Raw genomic sequence first — 11101 nt, 5'->3', positions numbered from 1 at the left:
GTGTAAGACGTCTGTTTCCCCAGTTTAAAGGTGTACGCTGAGAGTCGGGAAGCAAGTTCAGGGAGTGAATACATTTAATTAATTAATAAATACATAAATGAAACAAACAAGTAACACAAACAGCGCACCGACATGGAACAGAAACTGAAACAACGACGCCTGGGGAAGGAACCAAAGGGAGTGACATATAAAGGGCAGGTAATCAAGGAGGTGACGGAGTCCGGGTGAGTGTTATTATGTGCCTAACGCTGGTGACAGGTGTGCGCCCAAACGAGCAGCATGGTGACCTAGAGGTGGGAGAGGGAGCACATGTGACACCCAGCCCCTTAGAGGTTGTGACATTGACTCACTGACAACGCAGCAATGCGAGAGGATGTGAGGAGATAAACTACAACACACATAAAAAAAACGTTGGGTTCCTCAAGGGTTCTATGTGGAAGGAACCATAATGACTCAAAGAACCCTTTGGAGCTCTTCAATGGTTCTTTACAGTTCACAAAAGGGTTCTTGGCTCTTTTAGTGATCATTTAAATATAGGGGAGGTGGCTCATTAGAAAATGTTGGAGCGGGGTTTGCGCACAGCAACCGTGAGGGAGTGTCATTCCAGTTGATCTAATGTGTTGTGTTGTTCCATGACATGTTATATATGGCTACGGACAGTGAGAGTGTCTTGTTCAAGACTCACGTATGTCCTTGGGTCAATTGAGAACACTTGACTAAGTCAGTCAGTGCTTCTCAGTTCTCTCCCCAGGGACCGCCAGCTGTTCCAGAGGTAGCTCACTTGATTCAAGTGAGGTTCTTTATTGAACCATTCTCCATAAAGGTTCTTTAAAGAACCATAAAAAAGGGTTGTTGTAACTATAGTGGGACTCTTTTTTGTTGTTGGTGTTATATAGAACCTTTTTTAATGGTTCTTTATAGAACCTTAGGAAATGGTTCTTTATAGCCACATACAGGTTCCATTTAGAACCGATTGAGCATGGTTCTTCATTGAACCTTCAAAAAAGGGTTCTAATATAGCTATGGTTACAAGCCAAGTCACCCTTATTTGGTACTATTTAGAACAATAATGTTTTTGTGTGTAGTATTCAGAGCTCTGAGTCATTTCTAGATATCTAGATATTATATAAATATAATACAGAAACTCAAATAGAGGTTGATATGAATATAACACTGTGTTAAGGTCATTGGAAACTTATGTTGCTCTTGTAAAATAAAATGGTCACGGTGTATATTGATTTGACCTACATGTAATTAAATGGTTGTGGTAAAAGCAATCCTACTATTTTGATTTCACAAGTTAACTCAGACCAAATATGAAATCATCATCATGCTTTACTTCAAGAAGTTCCAGATTGAATACAGTAGTTCTAGAAGTAATTATAAATAACATACAATTAACTCATCAGGCATTGCAATGATCTCATTTTCCCATAATAATGCACGAAACAGGTATACTCTCACAATCAGTGACACTTCCGCTTTCTGGCTGATGTGCTACGTAATTGAGACGGATTATGGTGCCCCTTTTAGGACACTCTCTGGTCACCGAAGCATGATGAGGTCCAAAGCTCTCATTAAGAACTGGTCACTGTGTGTTTCCATGCATGGGGCTTAGACTAATTCGACCCTAATAAATGGGTGGAAGTCCTGCAGAATGAGGTGTAGGTTACTACCCCGTGGACAATGGACTCCAAACTCTATTAAATCCTTAATGGAAATAATGTATCATGCCTATGGCGTATGACCTCTACCTTTTTGTGTTGTCGTGTTGAATATTCTGCCTGTGTTTCACACCGCTCTATGCCTAATTTAAAACATGCACAAAATCCTCTACATGTGAAACGGGGTTGAATCCTCTACATGTGAAACGGGGTTGAATCCTCTACATGTGAAACGGGATTGAATCCTCTACATGTGAAACGGGGTTGAATCCTCTACATGTGAAACGGGATTGAATCCTCTACATGGGAAACGGGGTTGAATCCTCTACAAGTGAAACGGGGTTGAAGGAAACGGGGTTGAAACGGGGTTGAAGGAAACGGGGTTGAAACGGGGTTGAATCCTCTACATGTGAAACGGGGTTGAATCCTCTACATGTGAAACGGAGTTGAAGGAAACGGGGTTGAAACAGGGTTGAAGGAAACGGGGTTGAAGGAAACGGATCCAGATCCAGGTTTGGAGATCGTTCTTGATTCGATCCAGGAGTGGGAGATAATTTTCCTTGAAAAGGCTATTCAGATCTGGTGTTATGAAGATCCCAAGGTATTGAAACCCCTGTGTCTTCCATTGGAAAGGACATAGTGTCTTCATAGAGCTGGTGAGTGTAATATTGAAAGGGCAGACAGTGGATTGGTTAAAATTGATCTTATAACCTGAAAACTTGCCATACTGAACAATTGTGTCTAAAATGGGAGGGATTTCTCAGGGTTGGATATGTAGAGCAAGACATCATCAGCGTAAAGCGAAATCTTGTGCTGCAGGCCGCCTGCAGAGACACCCATAATACTTGGATTGCTCCTTATCAACTCTGCCAGAGGCTCTGCCCCCAACAAGTAGAGCAGGGGGGACAGCGAGCACCCTTGTCTTGTGCCCCGTTCCAGAGGGAATCTGTCCGAGGTCAGTCCGTTAGTAGTCACCATGGCATTTGGATGAGAGTATAGTGATTTGATACATTTAATAAAATTTGGGCCCATATTGAACTTTTCTAAGACTGAAAACAGAAAGCTCCACTCCATCCTGTCAAACTCCTTCTCAGCATCCAGTGAAGCCAGCAGGACAGGGACAGACACTTATTAGGTGGCATGGAGGTAATTGCCTCCAGGATCTCCTCAGGAATGAAGGGGGAGTTGAGATCTTCTTGGTCGGTCTCTGATAGTTTAGGAATGAAGGGGGAGTTGAGATTCCCTCTAGGAAAGAGTGGAGTTCTGCCTCTGTGTGTTTTCTCTCAGAGGTATATAGTTTGCAGTAAAAATCATGAAAAGTTAAATTGATCTTTTTTGGGTCATATGTGACCTCGTCCTCTGCTGTTTGGATAGCCATGCTCTTTTTTCAATTGGTAAGCAAGCAATCTACTAGGCCTATTGCTATACTCATGGTATTTCTGCTTAGTAAAGAAAACTTTTTTTTAAATCTCCCGAGTGTAGTCCAAATTCAGTTTGGCTTTGGCTGCTTTCAGTTGACTCCAGGAGGTGCTGTCTGGGGATTATTTATGTACTTTTCCCCAGCGTTCCAGCTCCCTCTCGAGATCTAGCCTGTGTGCTTCCTTTGCTTTTTTCTTAGAGGAAGTATATGCAAATAGATGACCTCTTAGTGTGGCTTTAGCAGCGTCCCACATTGTGGCTGGAGAAACAAGAGAATCTTTGTTGTCTTGTGTGTAGTTGTCTATCCATGTAGTTACCAATGTATGGAACGCTTCGTTTGATAACATGGAGGTGTTGAATTTCCAGCTCTTTGACCTCGAGATGTTTTTGCAGAGGTCAAAGCGGAAGTGGACAAAGGCGTAATCTGAAAGTGCTATGGGTCTGACTGTACACGTGGCTGAATTTATGAAACTCTTTGGGATAAATATGTAATCTATACGGGAGTAGGTGTTATGGACATTAGAGTAGTATGTATAGTCCATAGATGAGCTATTAGTCTCTCTGCAGATATCTATCAGTCCCATCGCTTTAGTAAGAGAGTTCAACATCTTTGCAGATCTAGGATTTGTGGTGGGGATTTGAGATGATTTGTCTAGAGATGGTTTGTCTAAGGGTACAATTAAAATCTCCGGCCACCACGCCAAAGGAAACACAATGCTCATTGAACAGGGTTATCATTTTTGACATGAAAGCAGGAGTATCTGTGTTAGGGGCGTATATATTTAAGATAGTAATTGGTTGACCATACAGTGACCCAGTTATCAAAATAAATCTCCCCTCCGGATCAGATATGTTTTTTGTCAATTATGAATGGAACATTCTTATGGATAAGTATGGCTGTACCTCTACTGTTTGATTCGAAAGATGAGAAATACACCTGTCCCACCCAAGCTCTGCGGAGTTTGGCATGTTCGGCATCACAGAGGTGTGTCTCTTGTAATAGCGCGATGTCTGCTTTTTCCTTTTTAGAGCACATAGTATCTTTTTCCGTTTTATTGCATGACCTAGACCATTGCAGTTCCATGTCAATAGATTTAAGGTGCTAGTCATCGTCATCGAACAGTAAATTAACTTTAGTGCAAGTCATCTCTGGGTAAAAGTGGATAAAAGTTACAGCTGCGTTCACATAAAAGGAAAATAAATTATGTACATAAAATAACAATCTCTGAACACCCCAGCCGAGTTCCCAAACAACTCGACACATCCCGTTGGATCTATTACCCCCCCCCCCCGCTCAGTCTCAATTCTGTGTTCCGAAAAAAAGAAAAAAAAAACGGGAACAGTTAGCAACGCACAACGTCTCCCCACCAAAGAAATGCCTCATCCTCTCCACCCCGCATTGAGTAAATGACAACGTAGCCGCCGTCCAGACCACATTAAAAGAGGGAGAAAATCAAATCAATAGCCCAGCCTAAATATACCTCCCCAAGGGACATAGAGAACCACAAGTAATAATAGCAAATAAAAAGGGGAAATAAAAGTAGGCTGAAACATTAGTAGGCCTAGGTTAGGCTATAGAGCCTATCCCTCTCAGCTAAAGGAAAATAAATATAGATTGGATGGCTATAATAACATTTAGCGGGGCGGGTGGGTCTTTGGAAATCGGCTATATGTTGTCTTACCTCCTTTAGTAATAGCATTAATCACATTTAGTCATTGGTCCGTTTCTCATTGATCAGGATTGTCTTTCAAAAAACCTTTTTGCCTCTTCGGGAGTTTTGAAGTGTCGCAGGGCTCCTTGGTGAAGAATCCTGAGCTCGTTTGGGTATTTGAATCGCCTGAAGATGCCTCGGTCAATGGAGTATTTCTTCACCTCGTTAATCTCTCGACGCTTTCGGCGTATTCCAGCTGACAGGTCCTAAAGTGAGTTTGGCGTTTCCCACTGTGATGGTGTTGATTTTCACCGCATGTAGGACTCGTTCCTTGTCGGTGAATCTCATGAAACGTATGGTGATTGGGCGCGGTGGTTGTCTGGCTGCTGGTGGGGGCCTCAGTGCTCGGTGAGCTCTCTCTCTCTCTCTCTCTCTCTCTCGAGTTCTATGGGCCTGTCGGTGGACAGGTGGAGCCACTCGGGAAGTTCGTCTTGCCGGTAGCAGATCAGTGGCATGTTTCCCTCTTTTTCGCCCAGATTTAATAGAGCACAGTTATTCCTTCGCCCCCTGTTTTCCAGGTCCTCTGTTTTCTCTTCCAGATGCTCTATTTTCTTTTTAGCATATGCTATTGTTTCCATGGCATCTGCCAATAAGTTTTCCATGGATAGGATTCGCCCCTCTGCCTCGTCCAGGCGCCCCGCGTTTATGGTTATCTTGTTGTTGATGTCAGGCAAAGCGTTTTCCAGGATTGTCACCTTGCCCCCTATCGCACTGAGCTGAGAGTTAATGGCATCTAATTTAATGTTGAGTTCTGTACGTTGGGATCTCAACTCAGAAAGGATGTCTTCGACAGAGTGGCATTCGTTGGGCCTCGGGGGGGAACGGGTCCTCTTGCACCTGGCTAATAGCGCTAGCTTTTTCTGAAGCTAGCATCTTCTTGGAGGCTTTTTCCGTCGCTAATGCTCGAGTCCGGGTAAAAATGTCACCTGTAGTGTCGCCTTTTGTAGCCGCCATTACTTTTTTACTAAAGCTAAAGGAGTTTAAACTTGAATTTCAGGTAAGATTAGGAATTGGAAACTACTTGTGCGGAGCTCTTAGTTCACGTGGCCATCTCGTTCAAGGGTCACGTGATCCCCGTTCAACCAATTTTTAAACGAAATCAAATGTCATGGTGATATTTTTTTGTTGATTTCACGTTGAATTCACGTTAGTGAACTCAGCCAAATGGAAATCAAAAATAGACATTGAACTGAAGTCTGTGTAGCCAGAAATACTGAGGAGTATTTTTGTAATAATACATTTTTTGCTTTGAATTTTTTAATAATAATAGTATTTTTGTTTTGTTTTTGCTAAATCAAATTTGATGGGCCTGGCAAGGACAGGCTCCCTAGTGGGTGGGCCTGTGTCCACCCATGCCTACGTCCCTGCTACTCAGTGGGAGCTGCTCTCATCTTTCCAGTCTGTTTCTTCCCCTCTTTACCACCCCCATTAATTTCCTCATTAATAAGTCTGTCTGTGTCACTGTGTTATTTAAAGCCAGAGATCCTCCCTTGCTCTGTTAGAGCCACTGGGTTGCATCTGTCTGTCTCTCTCTCTGCCTGTGTGTGCGTGCGTGAGTGCGCGCAGGCAAGCGATCGAGCCAGTGAGTGAGAAAGCGAGAGAGAGAGAGAGAGAGAGAGAGAGAGAGAGAGAGAGAGAGAGAGAGAGAGAGAGAGAGAGGAAGGAAAGCAATCGAGAGGGAGAGAGCGAATCGGAGTGCGAGTGCAAGACAAAGCTATGAAATTAATCCGAGCTATATGCCTCTTGCTTCTTTGTCCAGCTTTGAGCCTCAACACTAGGTAAGTCGAAAGTAAGAAGGGTATATTCTTCTTCCTTCACCTTCAGTGATTCTGAAAGAAAGGGGGAGGGTGAATGCACAATGGCTAATCATAGAAGGAACTAACGTTCATCTTTAGCTCGGTCGGTCCTACGAAATAGGTTGAGGCAGCCTGGGTTCTGGCGGGAGATGCCCGTGTGCGGAGCATGATGTTCTAAAGCAGTAGACTGTAGGCAAAATAAAGGTTCCTCTGTTGAACTATTCTCTTTGTCAAACTGTAAGACATATGTCTTTGGTGGTGACATTCACTGGCTAAAAATGCCTTGGAATTGTGTAGGCATCGCTTACTGGGATTGCGGTAGGTCTTGTCTCCTGCTTGCTGGAAGGGAACAAGTTAAGTCTGAGCCGGCTAAAGAAGGAACTGGGCTGCCCAGAATGTTGCAGTGTCTTGAGAGAGAGAGAGAGAGAGAGAGAGAGAGTGTGTGTGTGTGTGTGTGTGTGCGCAGAATAATGCATCGGGGGAATAGTAGGATGAGGGGAGGAAGAGGAGAGGCGAGAGAAATTGAGAGATGAGGCGACGTGCAGTGCGGAGGGAGGTTTTAATGATTAATTAAACCATTGATAAAATCTTTCCTTTTTCAAACTAGTGCCTGAGCACTACTACCAGTGCTGGGGTCTTTGTGAAACAAAAGCCAAGGTTGTTAGAGTCTTAAATATGGCTTAAAGACAGCTGCACATTATGAAACTTGCTCTCCTCTCATTGCAGTTGTGTCTAGTTTGACATGATGGAATTTCAGCTTTAGTTGGTAGACCTCTACAAGTGTGCTCCTAAGTGATGAGTGTAGGGGCAGAATATACATGCACAGAGACATACGCATACACATAGACAATGCATTTGCACATCTTGCAGAGCCCTGAGATATTTGAATGAGCTAATTTGATGATGCTGGAGATTTTAAAAAGTCAGATTCCGTTTGATGTTGAAAGCACACTTTATATTGGATAATGAATATGCTGATGAATGTTAGAAGTTTGGGTTGCGTTTTACAAAGTTGAATGAGATACACTACATGACCAAAAGTATGTGGACACCTACTCGTCGAACATGTCATTTCAAAATCATGGGCATTAATATGGAGCTGGTTCCTCCACTCTTCTGGGAAGGCTTTCCACTAAATGTTGGAACATTGCTGAGGGGACTTGCTTCCATTCAGCCACAATAACATTAGTGAGGTCAGACACTGATGTTGGACGATTAGGCCTGGCTCGCAGTCTTCGTTCCAATTCATCCCAAAGGTGTTCGATGGGGTTGAGGTCAGGGCTCTGTGCAGGCCAGTCAAGTTCTTCCGCACTGATCTTGACAAACCATTTCTGTATGGACCTTGCTTTGTGCATCGAGGCATTGTCGTGCTGAAACAGGAAAGAGCCTTCCCCAAACTGTTCCCGCAAAATTGGAACCACAGAATAATCTAGAATGTCATTGTATACTGTAGCGTGAAAATTTCACTCCACTGGAACTAAGGGGCAGAATCATGAAAAGCAGCCCCAGACCATTATTCCTCCTCCACCACTATGCATTGGGACATTTAGCATTCTCCTTGTTGGAAAGGTGGCCTCCTATGACGGTGCCACGTTGAAAGTCACTGAGCTCAGTAAGGCCATTCTACTACCAATGTATGTAGTATGGAGTAGTATGTAGTATGGAGATTGCATGGCTGAAATAGCTGAATCCACTAATTTGAATGGGTGTCCACATACTTTTGTATATATACGTGTAAATGACCCCATTGAGACACGTGAAGTCATGAGTGAGTGAGTGACTGACTGGCTGCTTGATTGATTGATTTTACTAATGACTTATGTAACAAGTGGCATTAATGTGTCAACTGATGTGTTAAGCTCTGTTGCTCCCCAGTTACCTAGACCAGAGCCAATATATAAAGATATATATACTGTATATGGCTAGGGATGGACTGGGACCAGAAATCGGCCAGCCTATTTTCTTCCTTGAGGCCCTGACACCATGCCCTTTTCTTCCCTTTAGAGGCTCCCATAATTGGCCAAATAATGACCATTCTGTGCGAAAAAAAAATTATTTTTTTAGACAGGCACACTGCTAAAGATGAAGCCCATCTGGGATTTGCCAGAACTACCTTATGGCCAGTCCATTTCTGTATATGGCTCTGACCTAGAATAATTCAATGGTCCCTGAGCATTGTGCTGTTTCTGTGCCGTTTCTAGACTTGACAGTTGTTGATAAAAGGATATTAGAAGGGTGAGCCGGTTAAGGATCGATTCAGACCAGGTGTTAAAATTGTACGACAAGCGACAGTTTATTTCAGAGGGAGAATATCTGGTACACGTAAATATGGCTCTTCCGTTAGTTCGTGTTGGAACAGCAGGCAGAGAGCGCGTAAACAGTCAGCACAGCCCTTATATACGTCACAGAAAGTAGGTTGACCCTAGGAAGATCGGATCTCCGGATTGGTTCAGCTGGTTGTAGTCTGTAGTCTTCCGCTATTGGCTCAGTTGTCTGTCCGTCATCGTAGGATCTTCTTCGGGCACACAGTGTTCGGTTACATAGGAGATTATGTGTGTAATGTGGGAGCTATCCTGTAGGGGACCCCACAGGCTTTACTGTGAGTTGTAGCCATGTAATTAGCAGTAAGTTAGTCACCTGCATACGAAATAGCAATTCCTTACAAAACCCTCTCTTCACGTCTCACCAGAGACGTGACACAACCTAACTGGATCCAGACACAAAGAGAAACTTCTCCCAAAAGGACTATGAAATAAGGCACGGTATTAAACAGAAATAGATATTTATGTATTACCATCATGTTCTCCATTCAATCCCACTATGTACTGAGTTGGCTTACAACCCTCATTTAACAGAGCGGAGAACAGCTCAAAATAAAAGTAAAAATTATTGTCCACATTAGCCAGCTTTTTCCAGCAGGAAAAAGTTTCTGATACCCTCTCTTCACATCTCCTAAGAGATGTGATATAGTCCAGATACATTACTCCAAGCAAAAAACGAAGACATAATCCAAAAAGGAAAAATATCCTAAACTAGGTATGTCTATCCGGAAATGGCCCACAAAGAAAAATAATTTCCCCCTCTTCCCATCCCAGATGGGACACGACATACAATGGAGAAGCTTAATCAATAAAAGCAACTGGATCCCCCTTTTTACTCCTGCTAGGGTGTCACTCAATTATCCTTTATTTCAGCAGTCATAGCATTTCATGAAAATAATAAAAAGTTTATTACTAATAACAAGTTATATATGCCTTTGTTGTATGCCTTTGTTCCCCCCAAGGGTGTCACTTATCAAAAACAGGATAAAACTGTATTGTTATTGACATGTAAGATGTAGGATAAAACTTTGGTCATGGAAAACAGAGTAAAGAATTATTAGAAACCATCTGGTCCTCTCAGCTACTTCTATCCTGTACCAAGTGGGCTCCTTGCCACCCAGGGACTCCAAACCATGTGTCATCATCAGTCAGTCCCATCCTCCCCTGAAAGCATGCTTCCGTATCGGCATCGCCAACTGGAGCATCAAGCAAAGGCATCATGCCTGAAGCCCTCACCACATCTGTAACAGACTTGTCCAAACACAGTATGATGCGAGCAGCACATCACATCAATAACAAATAATACAAGAATTAGGGTCAGAAATCCAGTAACCATCATATCAGTGTACTTACCAAACCAGGCCAAGAGAACAGACTCCTCCACCCCCCCCGTGGACCTCATCTTAGCAGACAGTGCATCAAGCCCGCCTTAGATTGTGAAGTTTAAAAACTATCATCTGGACTGGTATTAGGAATATACGTGCAACATTGTTTACCGAACATCTTGCAGACGTCCCCCTGACTGGCAAGAAGCATATTCAAGGCAAGTCTATTCTGTCTGGAAACCCCAAATGTGGCCTCAAGCTGTTCAGACATACTAGTGAGTGCATCACGGGAGTAATTCACAAAACGCTGTTGATCATAGTAGATATAATTAATCCATGCAGTCTGTCTAGCATCCACCATGGCTGGACCCATAGTAGGTAGTAAGTGCCAGAGTCCATCATTCCTACCCAAGGCCTGAAACTCATGAGGAATCCCCACTGGCACTCCCAACAGGTTAGTGTGTATGTCAACTACATCCTCTGTCCATGGAGCACTACTACATCTGTCTCCCATGGGATGGAATGTTTTCAGGTCCCCTGGTTACAGAACTCAGCAGCTGTTCAGCAACAACATCAACAATGGTCAGTGGAATTATCAAACTGGTCAGACCTTGCCATTCTCCTCTAAGAATGGGTCTCAGCCCTCTCTTGGCTCCACTCATCCAACATACATCAGCCAGACCACTAGTTTGGTTTAGGCCTGTAACTGGCCAAGTGGAATTAATGGTTATGTTACTCCTGCAATCAGCTTCAGGCAATCTCCCATAATCAATGCCATTACCTGTACCCGTGATGCACTCGTAATTGCCCCCATATGCCTCAACACCCCAAGAGGCCCGATGAGGAGGTACTGCAGGAAACACA

The 11101-nt window shown here is 43.4% G+C and overlaps 1 protein-coding gene across 3 annotated transcripts in view; it reads left to right on the top strand.

The window, feature by feature from the left end:
• Positions 1–6428: 6428 nt before the first annotated feature.
• LOC115113479 (leucine zipper protein 2-like) overlaps positions 6429–11101 on the top strand; it is a 181635-nt gene continuing 176962 nt past the window's right edge. For 2 of the 3 annotated variants that reach the window (XM_029641182.2, XM_029641181.2), the window contains exon 1: positions 6430–6573. In XM_029641182.2, coding sequence (XP_029497042.1) covers positions 6512–6573 — 62 coding nt within the window. In that variant the 5' untranslated portion in view covers positions 6430–6511. Of the gene's footprint in view, positions 6574–11101 lie in introns of all 3 variants that reach the window. The other variant, XR_010461719.1, reaches the window with a different exon arrangement.

The sequence above is a fragment of the Oncorhynchus nerka genome, linkage group LG28 (assembly GCF_034236695.1).
Source record: "Oncorhynchus nerka isolate Pitt River linkage group LG28, Oner_Uvic_2.0, whole genome shotgun sequence".
In the NCBI taxonomy this organism is placed as follows: domain Eukaryota; kingdom Metazoa; phylum Chordata; class Actinopteri; order Salmoniformes; family Salmonidae; genus Oncorhynchus; species Oncorhynchus nerka.
The sequence above is the reverse complement of the archived record's forward strand: the minus strand, read 5'-3'. Positions and strand labels throughout refer to the sequence as shown.